Raw genomic sequence first — 17,442 nt, 5'->3', positions numbered from 1 at the left:
AAGATCACGACCCCTCTATTGTGACCACAAGATTATACAACATGTCACACTTGTCGTGAATATGGTGCCAAGGTCGTGCCGATACTAGTCGCCAAGCAAAACGAAATGCTTCATCCATTTCGACCATTTCGACACAACACTTTAAACTATGAATTTTTTTTATATTATTTTCATCATGAAAAACTTACTTTTGCTCATGGCATATTTTATCTAAGAAAAAAAACTTGTAAAATGAATATAAATTTGTTTTTTCTCTCCAAATCTTATAAAGCAATTAGACACTAAAAAGTTAGTACAAAATGAAGACTTAGATTAAACCTTCTGCATACAGAAATTTAACAGATGCAGAGGCGGCAGTGTCGGTTTCTAATCAACAACATAATTTGGAGCCACTGCTATAATTCGATTCTCACTTGATGATCTTTTTGCTTGGCCATCACCCTCAGCAGAAGCTGCTGCTTCTCCATCATCAATGACAATCAGATGACCTTCCCTTTGTATCAATCTCTGCATGACATGGAAAGAACATCTCTGAAACTCTTCCCAACCATTAGGGTAACATTGAGTATTTTTCATTTTGGAAAAAGGATGTGTTATTGTATAGAATTGAGAACTAAGTCAACTTAGGAGTAAGGAGCAAACTGAAACCTCCTATAATGTCTGGCTTTACCTCAATTATGGCTTTGATGCACTTAACCTCCTCACGCACCTCGTCAGTGTTCTGATAAGCACCTTGAGCATTCTGCCGCTCTACATACCATATAATTAGATCTCCTTGCTTCATTCCTGCTAAACCACTTCCTGCAAGGCCAAGCTTGCAAGTAGGCATCGAGTTTACATTTTCAAGGAATACATGTAGTTCTCTAGGTGATTGAACTAAGTATCTATTGAAAAATGGATCTCGTAACAGTCACAAATTATCCATCAGTTATTCTGGCTCAAGTTGGTTTACAATTCAGAAATTACCTCACATTTCATTCTATAACCACTCAGGGTAGTCATCATTCTTCCATGCATCTGAGTGAGGACTCTGAGCCTAATGTAGTCAGCTTTTTTAAATCATTGTATAATTAAATTTGTTTTGTGCAAAGGATTTCAGGTCTTTCTCAAAAATAATAAATTTTTTTGTGAAACGTGTTGAGAAATGAAATTTTAGAAATCGAAAATAGGAACAGTGGACTGTTTTTGTAACCAAATTGTAGGCTAACAGGAATGATTCTAGGCTTAACATCTTGATCCTACAAACAAAACAAGAGTTTGAATGCTAATATTAAGCAATTTTACCTTCCCGGGAAACTGATTCCTCATGCTGTCGTAAGCACATAATAAGAGCTTGAGTAACTCTCTGAAAATGCTCCTCGGTGATAACAAGTTTCTTTTTCTGATGACTGTCAGATTGTTGTTCGTGACCTGCTTGTCATTCATCCGGTTAACTGAGATAGATTCTCTTGCTAATTGAATTACAGGACATATTACCTTTCTTGTCAGGTGTTTGAATATTCTCTTCAGGCGCTGGCAGATTAGCATCTTGGTCAGGAACTCTCTCTGGAGTACTATCTTCATTCTCTTGAAAATCAGAAAGATCAATCTCACTCGATTCAACACTGCATATGCATTGATTTATTTAAAAAAAAAACATAAAGAAACTAAAGCATTGTTTTTGTATATCTGAAAAAAAAAACCTGCCTGATGATGGATGTTTTTAGTAGTTTTACTGCCATGCGAACATGGGCTGGAAGAACCTACGAACATAAAACATATATTATCTTACCAAATTAGATTATTATCACATATGTGCCTTTGTTGCTTTAGAAGAAAGAGTTAGCAACTTTGCATTAGTTGGCAGAGAAAGTTAGTTTGATACACCATGGATAAATGCTTACCACTTTCTCCAAATGGCTCCTAGCAATGGCTTCAGAAAGCCTGATCAATGCCTCGAGCTGCCTAACTGTCATTCGGTAAGCAACTCTGGTTCCAGGTGTACTATCACCTCTCCGCAGTGCTACATATGATTGTACGAGTACCTTTCTTGCTTCTGAACTAAGCTGCATTCAGGTAGCCCACTTAAGAATCAAATGATGATGCTCACTTTTGCGATACAAAGGTAACACTTAGTAAGTTCATGAACCTGAGGTTTTATAGACTTGGCATAAGCTATATATCGCTTCAACTGTGCAGTCGTGAATGCAGGAGCAAGCGCATCCTCACGCCTCTGACGAACTCTCACAATGTGATGGGCAATGTGATAATCTGTGTTCTCGTCTGGATCATCGATCATTATGTACACCAGATCAAAACGCGAGAGAATAGCAGGAGGAAGAGCCACATTATACTGAAAAGTTGATATGAATACAAATATTAGCTTTCATTATTTGAGATAAGAAAAGATGAAAAAGTCTTGAGTCGTAGATATAATGTTGAACCAACATGACTGGTTAAATTACCATCCTAGCAAGGTAACAAATAAACTACCAACTGTACCAACATTTCGAACAAAATTTCAGAATTTCAAAAAGGGAAATTCACCTTGAGAGGTTTTGACTTGTCATACCGCCCTCCAGCTGGATTCGCTGCTGCCAAAATTGATGTTCTTGCATTTAGTGTAGCTTGTATACCTGCTTTTGTGATGCTTATAGTCTGCTGCTCCATTGCTTCATGTATAGCAACCTTGAGTGTACTCAAGTTAGTGCTTCAAATATTTAGACTGCCATACAAATATAGGAACTGGAAAAGATCTACCTGGTCCTTGATGTCCATTTTATCAAATTCATCTATGCAACATATACCATTGTCTGCAAGCATTAAAGCTCCAGCCTGCAAAGGGAAAAGAGAGATCATTTGAAAAGCAAATGATGAGAAATAATGAGATTGAGCAATGTCAAGTATCAGCAAATTGATCTTTGACAATGTTTATTTCCATTATCAACATCGGTTGTTCAATGTAGGACTTCAACTGATGCAGGACAATAGAAAGAATTAACTCTTCCAAATTTTATACTTAAAAGTCCTGCTCATTAAATTCCAATTGATGTTTCACAAATATTAGTCAGAACCACCAGCCAACCAGAAATTCAAAATTAAGTCATGATTTACAATTTCATGAAATATTGAGCGCAAATTCTCAGTGTATTCCTGAACAAGATATTCCAGATACTAAAAACTAGTCCAATTGAACTTTTTTCTGTTTATTGAAAGAGTACACTAACTGTAATAGCTAGAGATCTGCCCCACAATGCGGCAACAATGCCAAATTTTTTCATTGATTAATTCCATTTTGGTACCAGTTAATTTATATTTCTTAGTTTGTTCATCAAATTTTTGGCTTCAATATGAACCCTAAAGTTTCACAAACAATATGGCACAATTCAAATGCTTCCAAGCCCAGCTACTGTTTCCCTTCAACAAATGAAATGTTTCATTTTATTTAGATAAACAATATACCAAATCAAATTTATTGAAATCATATTCTTTAAAAAGGTAAATACTTGAAAATGCACTGTTGCAAATATAAATGAAATTGAGACAGAAATAGGAGGAAAATTGAGAAAAAAGTCAAACTATTGGATCCAAAATAAGATTGGTTTGTTTCTCTTAGAGATGCCCAAATGTCAAGTGTTTCTAAATCATGCAAGGAAATTAACAAAGTGTTGGCAATGCAGAATATTCAAACAATTATGCAAGAGTAATTATTTAAAATGATGGAAACAAAATCCAGTATTTTAAGTTATGAAGCAGTTGGAGAGTTGTACTAAGCAATTGTTGAATGATCATCAGTAAACTATTTTAATGTTTCTCTTGTAAAAGAGTAAAACCATCAATACCTCAATACAGAATTCCCCAGTCTCGGGCTCCTTTGCCACTGTTGCCGTTAGACCAGCAGCCGAAGAGGATTTGCCAGATGTATAAACAGATCGGGATACGAGACCAACGGTGTACCTGTTTAGTTGAGAATGTGCAAATTAAGCTTTCAAACTATAGATGGATGGGAAAAATCAATATTTTCCATTGCAAATTCAATTTAATAAAAATAAGCAAAAGTTAGAGCATACTTCAGAAACTGAGACTTTGCACAGCTCGGATCTCCTACTATGCACACATTGATATCACCTCTAAGGTTAATTCCTTCATGGGTTAACTTGTGAACGCCGCCTACTAGCATAAGAAGAACGGCTCGCTTTATTTCTTGATGACCAAAAACTGTGGGGCATATGCTATCAACTAATTTATTGAAAAAATCAGGGGTGTCCCTCATCTGCATCACCTCTTCTTCTTCTTCTGGCTACAACATATACCATTGTTAGAAAAGGCTGACTGTAAGTCAAATAGATGAGAATGACACCGTCATCTTCAATTACTTTTGTTAAGAATGAAGAATCAATATTCATGCTTTTTTTATTGGTAAGGTAGCAAGTAAAACATTAGACTACACAAAATTTGGAAGCAATGGAAGGAAAACTTGAGTAACAAAATCATATTCAAGTAGCAAGCAATGTATGAAAATGGTTATTTCATTGTTGCGTGAACATATCATCATCATTCATGTAACACATACTCAACATGGGAAACTTAATAAGCTAATAGTTACTTAAAACAAGAAACTTACTGTGAACTCCTGTTTATCACTATCATCAATGTCCATCTTCCTGTCTCTAATGTCTCCATCCCCTCTACCATCTGCTATCTAAACAAAGCGAGCATGAAATGCTTTTTAGCAATGCTTGGATATATGAGGACATAGGAGCAAACAATTTTCAAAGGCTCAGAACGGATTGTAACCTGCACTGAGTTTGCAATGAAAGCAAGGCGATATGACAGATCCCTCACGCCCAAAGATTTAAGACCTTTGACACCTCCATGACCACTAGTTATATTCTGACGCTGAGGAGCTTCACGCCTGCATTCTGCTCTTTCACCGGGTGAAGTCAACGCCATTACATCCGGCACAGCAACCAAAGAGCCTGTGAAGATAACACTGGAAACACCAAGAACAAGGATAACTAAAAGATGACCACATTTCTATTTGCAATGCATCAGACTAAAGTTTGCAGATAAGCTTACGTGTCTCCAGCCCTTGCCTTCTCAACAATCTCATGCCGCAGAATAACATCCAAGGAACGAGGAAGAGACCCAGCAGGTATTTCATTAGAAGTCTCCTGCATTCTTACCCTCTGCCAATCTGTGAACTTGCTCTCTTGCCGAAGCAACGCCCAATTATTCCGCGATGCACATGTAGCATTCATGCATATAATAGGCTATATAGAATAGCAATCAAAATTGTGTTTAACAAAAGCATCTTTCATCATACAATGACTAAAAGAGAGAGAATGGAAATGAAATTGCAGTAAAAGAATATTGGAATGATGTTCAAGCAAGAGAAAAACGAGTATCCCTCACCTCAGTGTACTTGTACTGCTGTTCTACATTCTTAATGACTCCTCCACATTCGAGGCACTTAAAGGTTCCCTGCAGGAGCTCAGGCCGGACCTCGCTCGTCCGAGTTACGACTCCCATTACAGAAGTCAACCTCCCAATCTCTGACGTCGTCAGTTCCCTTAACCTAATTGTGTGCATTTTCATCAATCATGTGGAGTGCAGAGGAAAAATCATCTCTTGGACTAAAATATACAAGGCAATGCATCAAATTAACGAGAGAACGAAACTTAAAGAACATACAATACCTCTTTAACAGCGGAATGTTGTAGAACGCAACATTTATATCACGATTAGGATTGTCATCAGTTATGATGGGTTGTCTATTCTCGCTCGATTTATGCTCCGTTACGAATCTCTTACAAGCATTTCTTAGATAGGGCTCGAATCTGGCAAAAGTCACGACTTTATCGATTTGTGTAGTCAGGATCAATAGGAAGGGGCGTCTGACGATGGCCTACCTGAGGTATTCCTCTGAGATAGCTTTCTGAAGGACATCGTTGAAGCGCATGACATGGGAGAAATCCACGTACATTGTGGTCGATTCCTTGTGGCGCATGGCCTCAATCTCCGCCTCATAATAGGGATCCACCGCGTTGGTATCAAGCTTGAATCTTGGGGAGGGCGTAGAACAGACATAGACCAAATCAAACGGAAGCCCAAATTGAAAGGGAGAAAAAAACCAAGAAAAATATGACATCGAAATACCTCTTGAGAAACTCAAGGAAGATATTCTCCACCCGCACCGCCTTCTCGTCCACGAAGAATCCTCCGAAGGCATCCATCTCGCTTCTTTCGATTACAGGCGAGCGAGCGCTCTCTCTCTCTCTCTTTTCTTCGGTGCTCGGAGATGACAAAGGGAAATAATGGGGGCAGATTTTGGCGGGAAAAGTAGGAATTGGCGCCAAGAAACGAACCTGCGCGCGTTGAATCGGGGATTCAGCTGCGTGATAGGGATCACGGAGCACCATGAAGAGCCACTAACTGCACTACACAAAGTGGGGCCCACTATCTCTGCCTGCCCATTTGCCAATGATACTGGTAGGCAGTTAGTCACTCTGTATAATTGATTATAAAAGGGAAAATGTATTAAAAAATAGATAAATTATTTCCACACCTTACGTAATATTTCGCTCCAGTTAGTGGGTCCAACGGGCGAATCCAAAGAACGGGGCGGTCCACCGTTCTGTGGAGTTGTAAAATTTCCAACTCATCCAATGATCCAAAAGGAATTGTGGGTTAGACTTAACTTGACCTCGGACGGAGTCCTGCTTGGACCTAGACCTGGATTCAATCCGGGCTTGTAATTGGATCAACGAGTCGATTGTCCGTTGACCTAGGTCGCCAGGTCTAACCAGAACCTGCCCGATAGGATACAGGGTCGGTTCCGATTCTAGGCCTCCAAATTCGATGAATCGTCGATTTTACTTCTTTTTTTTTGTGGTAGTTGGAACCAGCAGTTCAGCCGTTGGAACCGCCAGTTAACCGGCAGTTCCTAATTGTTGAGGGAGGGTGGAGATGATTTTTTGGATTTTTTTTTAACGGTTAAGATTATTTGACCATTTTTTTATGAATGACTATAATTTAGAATTCGTTATTATCTAAACTATTTAAAAAGAGAGTTCATTTCATAATTTTCATACATATTTTCTTTACTTGCATTTTTAACTTTGTATTCTCTAAACGTTTTCGACTCCAAGTTCTATTTTCTATGCACTTTCATTTTCGATTTTCAACTACAATGAAAGAAGGTCGTGAAGATTCATTATCTCGATTTCATAGGGGAAAAGAAATAGTAAATATGCATGAGAACCTCAACATTCAATCAACCGATGATGAGATTGAGAGTCTTTCGATTCCGACACCTGAAACATAAGGAAGTACCGATGTAATTACTTTTAAGGTTCGAAAAATTCCTTCTCTCAAATTTTCTATTTACACTAAACATTTTAAGAAAATCACTCTTCCATCAAGAGATTTGTGTGTAAAATATAAGCATTGTAATGCTTCCTATAAATTCTAAATCGGCGGCGGCTATGGGTCATTGAAATGACACATAGAAACGAAGGACCCGATAAAATATAGACTCGATCATTCTCAAACACAATTATCTAATTTTTTCAACTAGCGGTAGTACTGATTCCGATTTATTTTATATTATAATAATAAATTAAGAGAATCATTAGCTAAATTTATTTTCATATAACATCTTTCTTTGTAATTAAATGCACATTTAAATATTTTTTGTAAAGAATCTCTTAATTCATGTACTAAACGTGTTCCTAGGACTACACTTACTAGTACACTAAAAAAATAGTAAAATAAAGAAAAAAAAATTAATTAATAAATATAGTAAATTAAATAATAAAGTTTTTTTTTATGTTCCCATATTTGGAGTGATTATTGGCAAACATATTCATATATGGGTATGACTTGTCATTAGATCGATAACTCTTGGACCTCAAAAAAAAAATTGTTAGTTTATAGAATTTTTAACGAATCGTATACTGTTCATAACATTACACAATTATTATATTTAATTTTAGAAAAATATGGATTAACTAATAAAATATTTTCAATATTATTAGATAATGCTAGTTTTAATACCGCTTGTATACCAGAACTATAATTTATCTATCAACCTGTTATTGGTGATTAATTTTTTTATATTCATTGTCTATATCATGTTTTAAATTTATGTGTTCAAGATATATTAAAAATTTTAGAAAATCATATCAAACCAATTAAAACTGTAATTTATTATTTATTGTTGCATCCATCTATAATGAAACTAATGAAATGAGACTAAAAAATTTTTACGACCAACACGTTAAAATTCAAAATATCAATTATTACAAGATTCATTTTAATATAAAAAATTATTACGTTTATTTTTAACATAAAATACCAATATTAATATAAATTTATTTTCACAATAATGAAATATTTATAGTAATATATGTAAAATTTTAAAAGTACAACTTTTGATACTTATTATCTCATTACTTATTTAATTTTAGAAAAATAATAATAATATAATATTAGTTTTAAATGAATATATTAATAATAAATTTTTATCTATGTTAAATATGAAAATTAAATGGAAAAAAATATTTTTATATTATTCCTAAAATTTATTTAATTTTATTTACTTTATATCCTAAATTTAATTAAAAGTTAAAAAATTGTTAATTTGTATTATGACGCTTTAATTCTAATTAAAGATTATTCTTCTCTTCATCCCGTTAATATTATATATAACGTTAGACTTTATTTATATGATATTTATAATCAATACTAGTAATCGTGCATACGCGTCGCGTGTGTAATATAATACATTAAAAGTAGAGTCATTGGTAAAATCATTAGGGTAAAGTATTTAGATTTTCAAGTGTCACCCTTACGGCTTCCCTATGAAAAAAATTAATTTAATTTAATATTATATTTATCTTAGTAAAAAAATTAAGAAAAGTATATTTTTTAACATTGTTAGGCTAAAATATTTATAGAAGGTTCTTTGATCATAGTGTTGTCAATTCTAATATGTGGGACTAAAAAGAACTATATTTTTTTTATATAAAAGAACCAGAGAAAATTAATGATGAGAAAAATTCATAATAATATGCCGCAGCTGAGTCTCGAACTCTAGATCACTGATTGTTGCGCTTGTGGAATTACTAATAAACCTTGGAATTATTTTTAGTGTGAATGGAAAAAAGTATATTAACGTAAATTCATTTTAGACTTCACCAAAGTTAGTTAGTAAAGGGGGGAGATTTTTAATAAAATAGTAAGATTATGTAAAATATAGAATACAACCTAATATTTATGAAATACAACTAACTAGTAGTAGTAATTTAAAATTTATAAAAGCAGAATGGATGAAGTATTCACGAGGATCCTCAAGTTCCATACAATAACTTGAAAATTATTTTACGACTTATTTTGATTTTAGTGAAACAGATAGTGAAAATTTTGATATCATAAAGTGGTGGTCACAGAAGACTCAAAGATTTCTCATCCTCTCTATGACCGCTAAAGAAATTTTAGCTTATCCAGTGTCAACTATTGCTGTGGAGTAGACATTTAATGTTGGCGATAACATATTAGATGAACGACGATCAATTGTCTCCCAACTAATTGGAAGTTTAAGCATACTCGACAATTTAACCATAGCTGAGAAAAGAATCTAAGAAATGTAACTTTCTGATTACGAAGTCAAAGATTTTTATATTGAAAAAATAAATATAATGGGAACAGAAAAATGGAAACGAGTAACAATGTCACCTCCTAATGTAAAAGGGTAAAATTATAAAAGAACTACGTAGGTTTTAATTTCCGAATACCCTAACGGGATACGTAGACAACTTAAATAAATACAAATAATTTTTAAACAAATTTTAATTTTTTATATAATAATCTTGAACCGTTGTGAATCGTGAATCAAATAGTGAATCGGCGATACTGAACCATGAACTTTAACCGTCTTAGATAGTTACAGTTAAGGGTCAACTTGTCAAGACCATCGAATCGGCGGTTCCGAATCGTGATCAGATTATATATAGGATCCATGATCACACTAGTCAATTTGTCTAAGTCCATCTTTAAATAGATTGATAAAATTTTAATATAATCTATTTAAATTATCTGATGGGTGGATTAAGCCCATGAGTCCTACTAGAATTCACTCACGACTACAATTAATCCCTAAGCTCCTCGAAATAATAATAATAATAAAAAAAGAAGTAAATGAGCTAAGCCAAGACAAAATTTAACAGTTTAAGTTTATTAATGAATTGAGTTAGTTTAAATTTAAAAAATATCCACTTTATGATTTATTTAATCATTTTTATCCAGAATTATTATACGAGCATAAATTAGTCTAAATTCATACTTGGACACTATGGATATGTTTAATGGTTTCTTTTTAAAAATTTACATTGATTTGGACAATACCAAGGGCACATTTGATTCAAATTATTAGTTGTAATTTTAGTTATGTAATTATCAAGTTATCATATAATAAAAATTATGAGAAATAAAATATAACTTAATATTATTTTGTAAAAAAAATATTTATTTGGAGTTTTTAATGTTTAAGCTAGTTATACATTTACTATAGTGCCCCTATTCAATCTAGATATCTTTTTAACAAAATTAATTTGATATTTAGTTAATTTTTTTAAATAAAATAAAATAATAGTAATTATAATAATAGATTGATCGTGAGCTACATGGATTTCACCTAATTTAATATTTTTCTTTATTTTATAAGGCAAAGTAAAAAATGTACCAGCAAACAAATTTTCAAGATAAAAAAGTACATTTTTGGAAAAAAAAAAAAAACAAAGTAAAGATTCTCCAAAGTCTCCATCAAGGTTCAAGTCTTCTCCAATTTTATTTCACTGTTACATCAATTAAACTTACGATTCAACTAGTCCACTCCCACGGGCAAGCAGATAGATACTGATGCAAAATAACTCAACTTTTCCAAAGAAAGTATTCCTACAAAATATAAAATATTGAATCTCTTCATTATTATACAATGCAAGTGTGTGGAGAAGAAAGAACAGAAGTCATATTTGGCACTCCTTATCAAGATCATAAGGTTGAAGGTGATTTCACCCAAAAAAAAGTGATGAAGGTTTAAGCATGACATAATCATCACAAACAAATTTCTGGATGATTCTGTTTCATGATATACACTAGCTGAATGGCTTCAGACCTAAATTTCCTAGAGCTAAAAGCTTAACTACATATATCAAGCAGTAAATTACACCAGGCTCTATCTTTTCTATGCATATTTGAGCTCAATGATCTTTACTCTCACTCCAGCTGTTCAGCATCATGATGCATCACCGAAGGATGTAGAACCTTGCTCGCTGCTCACTTACTAGCAACCGGCACCGGCGAGTGAAAGATGAGGATTGCATAATGGCAATCAAACTCACCACTGGCTGAAATCATGAAGAGAGACTGAGCTGCTAGTCCTTTTCTGATGTGAAGAAATAGACTCCACCTGTTTTCTTTCTCAAAAAGAAAAAGAACATGTGATTCTAGTAAAGTAACCAAACTAGTGCTTATCCTAGAATTTGTACAAGACAACAATTAGTAGTACTAACTTCTTAAAAAACCAGCAACTTCTTCAAAACTGAAATGAGTATAACAAAACTTAATAGCATACTGATCCTGTCGGGAATCTATGAGTCAGGTGAAGTCCGAATGAGGTGTTGCTGGTACTGACGAAGGAGAGATTGTGATATTGCAATCGTGCAAACTTTGGCGAACAGACCCCCACGTGGCCTTGAAGGACTACTAGGCCTGAGCCGGCGGCACTAGAATTCTGCGCACGCTCAGACAAGCACACGGAACGTTAGAGACCAATAACCAAGGAAAAAGTCCCCGGATCAGTCTCTCCAACGCTCAAGTCAGGTACTTTTTTCCCAGAAGAACAGTGTACGAAGGAAGAAGAAAAGTAGATAAGTGTGCGAGTGAGCATACGCAACAAGGGAGAGTGCATCCCTTTTTATATGACAGTGCGTACCTTTTGGAGACTGACTCATGTCAGAGAGTGTCGGGTGTCAGGACTTGTCGGGTGACGGAGGACACGTGACCTTCTCCTATAGACTGGAGGAAGGTTCTTCTTGCAGATGACTCGAACCGCTAGTATATTTCCTGACATGCAGCAAGTATTCTCTGACAGGTGGTTGTGATTCCCTGATCTGTTGTCGCGTAATGCTTACTATCTTGCCGGGGTATGGTCGAGGTCGCGTTGGCTGATCTGCTACGTGCTAATGAACAGGCTGGACGAATGGGGGGGGGGGTGCAATCGGAGTCCGTCTCTGCCAATTTTTGTGATTCAGGCCTGACCGAAAATAACAAGTTTGTTTACGCGAGTTAGCTTGAGAAAACCGACCAGTAAAGCCAGGTCGAGCTTTGCTCTGATCCCGCGTCTTGCTGTATATCTGGTTTCCTGACCGTTAGATATCGCCCTGACTTTATACGCCGGTTGCCCCCTCAGAGGTCCCACTCCGTATATTAACTATCATGTTCCCTTAACTTCTGGCTGTCACATCTCTTTGACTTTTGACTGTCACGCCCCCTTGACTTCTGACTGTCACATCCCCTTGACTTTTGATTGTCACGTCCCCTTGACTTTCAATGATCGAAACCTACCATCATATACCATATCACATACTATCATCAATATAAGCAAAAATTGTATCTGATTTAACGAGCAATACAAACAGAAAATGACATACTATTGTTAAAACTTAATAAAATTTTTATTTTTAAACTAATTCAATCAGCTCTATGATTGTTGCTCCTTCATTTGCTGCAATAATTAGAGAGCAACAATCATGAGGTGCAAAGTCCATACATATCTAAATAAATGGAAAACAAATCAAGCAAAAAAAGCACTGCTTCATAGAGAAAAAACTGGAAAACATCTTCTTTTTTATCAATGTGATTCATTATAATATAATTTTCATAATTATTAATCTCACAAGCTTAGTTATCTTTACCATCTAAATAATTATTCCATAAGTTGTCCTACACATACATGAAGCAGATTGTATCAATCCAATATTGTCAAATGTCAAGTAACCATATTCAGCTGCCAACAAGTATGAAGAAACAACATCATAAATCCCAAGTACTTAAGGTTGGCTACATGCATCTTGTCATAACATAGAGTTAAATATAAGATTATGTTGCAAATAATGCCTGAGGCATAAAAATCAATTCTAAATATATTAAGTAGAGTTCTCCATCTCCCATTCTTTCGCCCCTTTAATGATAACCAATTCAACTTAATAACAAACATGTTAAAATGCAATGTACCAATCACCAATGTTGGGTAAGCCGGTAAGGACATTGTCAAAGTAAAAGAACTATACTGAAAAACATAAATATAACAACAAAACTTAATAACATACTATCATCAATACAAACAAAAATTGTATTCGATTTAACCAGCAATACAAATAGAAAATGACATACTATCAACAAAACTTAATAAAATTTTTATTTCTGAACTAATTCAATCAGTAATTTTGATAAATATAAAATAAAATATCATCCAAGTTCAATAAAAAATGACATTCATCCAATAAGTTTTGTTCAAAACTGTATCATGATTGTCCAAAAGTATATCAAAATATAAGTACCAACAACCAAATTCAAATATCTAATACATTTTGGATGGATTTCATTGAGCTAATTCACCACATAATTTCTCCTAAATGCCTTTGGCAATGCAAAGAAGTTGTTAACCTTGTGTTCATCATTAAAAATATACTCCCCAACATCCATAATTTCTTACTCAAAGAATTCAGAAAGTTCTATTAACTCATCATATATCTTTATTTTTCTATCACTACTCTCAGTTTGTTTTTTTAAGTAGGTGAAAATTCCCTTCATCTTCTCATTAACCTCATTAACAACAATAACATATTTATGAATCTCTCTCACCGAGTCACCTAGAACATCATCAGCCTTCCCTTTCTCTTTCTAGTGGTTAACTTCTTGTTTGACGGATAAATTGGTGAATCTGGAGTCTCAGATTTTCTTATTGCTTGGTTGATATCATTAGATTCTTCATCTTTGTAACATTCAACAGGGGGTTCTGTATTAAACGTGTCAACCTCTTCATCGCATAAATTTATCTCTTCTACTGCATCAGCAGGGGTTTCTGCATTAGCTCCTGTGGCACGATCTTTCCCCCACACAGACATCAAGTCATAAAGGTAGGGGAACTCTTTGTTCATTAAACCAATAGCAGCTGGATGACTCTAAATTAAAAATATATCATTAGTAAAAAAACTCACAATCATCAAAGAAATGGAAAAACACAAAATAGAAAAAGTTACCTTAATCCAATCATCAAAGACATATTTTGTTGTAATCATACACTTTTCAACATCGTTCCACCCAAATCCACTGCTATGATTCAACATCTTGTTGATAGCATGGAATCCTCTTTAGTAGCTTTTACCTTGACTCGATATGAGGGGTAGCCTTCAAATTGCTTGATGACAATTTAGCAACCATGAGTTTTTCCAAATGCACTAAGTACACAGTTCGAAAATCATTCTTGCTCTTCCAAGTTGAATCTTTGCTCAACTCAACAATGCAATCAACTAATGCAGCATCCTCTTTTTTTGTCCACGAGTATTTGGTGCTTTGAGTTTTTCTTTTGAACTTCGGTGGCATTGAACTTTCTACTTGTTCAACTACTTTTGGCATCTTTTGGCTCTTTTCTTCCATTGAAAACTGAAATTAAACCATCCAAATAACACATTGTTCTTGCATAAAGCATAATCAAATTGTTCAAATGACTAACATACAAAATGCTGATACAATTAAATAGTTCAAACTTAATCAAATTGTTCAAATGATTCAAATGGATAATAAACTCAAATACAACATAATCAAATAGTTCAGTACATGGAAATGAAACCTAAATTTCAAGAAAGAACATTAAATTTAATTAACTGATGATTGTCAACTCATGAACATATCATCTACAAACTTGTCTCTCCATTCGGTTCAAGCAGAATTGGTCTCACAATGCCTAATCAAATCATCATTATCATTATCATCATCATCATCATCATCAGCGGCGATAAGGAAGAGCTTACCTAGCACCAGTCAATTGTGACAATGTAGGTCAAAGTCAAGGCAGTCAATGCCGGAGCTTAAGTAAGGCTCGACCTCACCCGAGCGGGAAGCGGTTCATCTGTCGATCAGAGGGATCATTGTCTGATCGACTATCTGAGTAAACCAGTTTCTAGTCAACCCGGGCGGCAAGAGAGCAAGTTGAGCGGGCTAGAAGCCCAAGCCGAGTGGGCCACCTGTCCGACTCGAGGTATGTCGTTGGCATTATACACATAATGAACCAATAAAATAATAAAAGAGGAAAAGACAGATAATTAATATGGGAAAAAGAAGATAAAAGAGAGCACTCCATCTATCATTAAATGAGAAGCAGCCAAGATAAATATATCTTCCGTCAGTAATTAATATCATTAAACCGAGGAAGATGGAGGGTCACCGAGAAAGGTATGAAAGAGTATGCCAAGTATCAAGAAAGGCAAGTTGAATCTTTATCCCTAGTACTTTCGCTTTCTCTTCTTCTTCTATTTCTAACTTGAGCGTCGGAGGGCCAACGCAGGGACTTCTTTCCTGGTTTGGTTTTATTTTGCAGAGAGGAGTGAGATCTTCATCCAATCAGCGGCACTACTACCTCCTCGGCTTTCCAGCTTCACGCCTTCAGACAGGATCATTTTGGCGTCGTCTGTGGGAACGTAGCCTGCATCCGAACGAGAAGATGGAAGACGTTGGATCATTTTGGCGTCGTCTTGTGACGCTGGCACAAGAGGATCTCGACACACTAATACAGGCTCGAGTGACGAAGATATTGGAGCAACAACAACAATAAGCGCTGGCTGATCAACAAGTGCAGGAGCCTGCAGCTTCCACGGTAGGTTGCCAGGTTGAGTGAGGAGACCGAACGAAACAACTTTCCATTCGGAACCCGAACAAGAGGTTGATCAACACCTATGAGGAAGCACCTTATGCGTTGGTCCCCTTACACCAAGTGTTGTTATGGATTCCAACAGAAGAGAGGGCCTGAGCGGACAAAGACTAGAAATCTTCCTCGGATGAAGCACCCGCTCGAGATATATGGAAAAGAAAGGCATCCAAAGAGGATAATTCGCCTGAGCGGGTCAATCAACAATTTTCAGAGGAGATTCTAAATGACCCTCTGCCGAAACATTACACTCCACTGACAATCGGGGAATATAATGGAGCGACCGACCTCGATGACCACTTGGGCAAGTTTGATAACGTAGCCACACTTCACCAGTACATGGATGGGATAATGCCGAGCCTTCTTCACCACGTTATCTGGATCGGCACAACGCTAGTTGAAATGGTTACCGAGCAACTCGATCCACAGTTTTAAGGACTTCCGAGCAGCCTTCCTGCATCACTTCACTAGCAGTCGCCACCACTAGAAAACAAGTGTGAATCTATTCTCATTGAAGCAGGGGCCCTAAGAGCCATTAAGGGCCTATATCCAACGCTTCAATCAGACGGCGATGGGTATCCTGCTGGTCTCCTCGGACATGTTGGTAAACACCTTCACCCAAGGGCTCACCGAAGGAAAATTCTTCCGTTCGCTCATCCGGAGACCGCCGAAGGACTTTGGCCACTTACAGAAAAAGGCCAACTAATATATCAACATGGAAGAAGCCCATACGACAAGGAAAAAGGAGATGCATGTCGAGCCTGCATGAGTAGCTAAACGGCGACAGTCGAGCAGCCATCAACCTCCCAAGGGGCCTCGATCAGGAGGAGCCCCGTCACATGAGCTTAGGATACATGTTGTACAACATGTGGAGGCCGCTCGTCCAAAGGCTACAAAAGGAAATGTGTGGATGCCGATGTTCTGCTCCTTCCACCAATTAACGACGCACAACACTCGGGACTACTATGACCTGACAGCTAGCAGGCCAACCCATCGAGGATATCACCATCGATCATCGTCGCCTGATCGACGATAAAGGTGCCGATCAACCGTCTGAAGGGAGGGAGAAAGGATAACGCCCGAACCACGCCACCATCGGCCTCAGCGTGGGAACAATCCAAGTATTGCTTGAGGCTTCGCTGAGTAGAACGAACCGTTGGCACAAGAGGAAGAGAATTGGAGTAACGCCACTTGGGGGGAGATCGGTATGATTGCAGGCGGGTCGACCGACAGAGATTCTAACCGAGCAAGGAAGGCGCATGCTCGACGACTCGAGATCCATGCTATTGGCTGCAGCAAGGAGAAAGCGAAAGGACCCGAAATTAGCTTCGACCCTAAAGCCTTAGAGGGAATAGAGATGTCTCACGATGATGCACTGATCATCCGAGCGGTAATTGCCAATTATACAATCCATCGAACTTTTATTGATATAGGGAGCTGAGTGAATATCATATACAAAAAGGCATTCGACCAGT

General features: G+C 36.3%; 2 protein-coding genes across 2 annotated transcripts; both read right to left on the bottom strand.

Moving 5' to 3' along the window:
• Positions 1-232: 232 nt before the first annotated feature.
• On the bottom strand, positions 233-6,276 carry LOC122045376 (DNA replication licensing factor MCM6-like). Its single transcript, XM_042605570.1, has 18 exons — positions 6,139-6,276; positions 5,892-6,044; positions 5,679-5,819; positions 5,395-5,557; positions 5,059-5,252; positions 4,777-4,972; positions 4,604-4,681; positions 4,050-4,279; positions 3,822-3,936; positions 2,740-2,814; positions 2,527-2,667; positions 2,129-2,332; positions 1,884-2,045; positions 1,687-1,742; positions 1,477-1,604; positions 1,285-1,410; positions 671-801; positions 233-507 (listed from the first exon to the last, which is right to left on the bottom strand). Exons 1-18 carry the CDS (start codon positions 6,213-6,215, stop codon positions 367-369), a joined length of 2,511 nt encoding a protein of 836 aa, XP_042461504.1. The 5' UTR covers positions 6,216-6,276; the 3' UTR covers positions 233-366.
• A 7,637-nt stretch (positions 6,277-13,913) lies between these two features.
• On the bottom strand, positions 13,914-14,700 carry LOC122048170. The gene is made up of 3 exons (XM_042609765.1): positions 14,429-14,700; positions 14,304-14,373; positions 13,914-14,225 (listed from the first exon to the last, which is right to left on the bottom strand). Exons 1-3 carry the CDS (start codon positions 14,698-14,700, stop codon positions 13,914-13,916), a joined length of 654 nt encoding a protein of 217 aa, XP_042465699.1.
• Between the last annotated feature and the right edge of the window lie 2,742 nt (positions 14,701-17,442).

This window comes from Zingiber officinale, chromosome 2B (assembly GCF_018446385.1).
Source record: "Zingiber officinale cultivar Zhangliang chromosome 2B, Zo_v1.1, whole genome shotgun sequence".
NCBI lineage: Eukaryota > Viridiplantae > Streptophyta > Magnoliopsida > Zingiberales > Zingiberaceae > Zingiber > Zingiber officinale.
Note: the sequence above shows the minus strand (reverse complement) of the source record. Positions and strands in the feature narration are given on the sequence as shown.

Coding starts and splice junctions, on each gene's coding strand:
- LOC122045376 (XM_042605570.1), bottom strand. CDS start 6,215: ATGGATGCCTTCGGAGGATTCTTCGTGGACGAGAAGGCGGTGCGGGTG. Junction 4,682..4,776: donor TCATTGCAAACTCAGTGCAG/GTTACAATCCGT, acceptor CGCTTTGTTTAG/ATAGCAGATGGTAGAGGGGA. Junction 2,333..2,526: donor ACAAGTCAAAACCTCTCAAG/GTGAATTTCCCT, acceptor TCAACTTTTCAG/TATAATGTGGCTCTTCCTCC.
- LOC122048170 (XM_042609765.1), bottom strand. CDS start 14,700: ATGGAAGAAAAGAGCCAAAAGATGCCAAAAGTAGTTGAACAAGTAGAA. Junction 14,374..14,428: donor ACCCCTCATATCGAGTCAAG/GTAAAAGCTACT, acceptor GAATCATAGCAG/TGGATTTGGGTGGAACGATG. Junction 14,226..14,303: donor TCTTTGATGATTGGATTAAG/GTAACTTTTTCT, acceptor TTTTTAATTTAG/AGTCATCCAGCTGCTATTGG.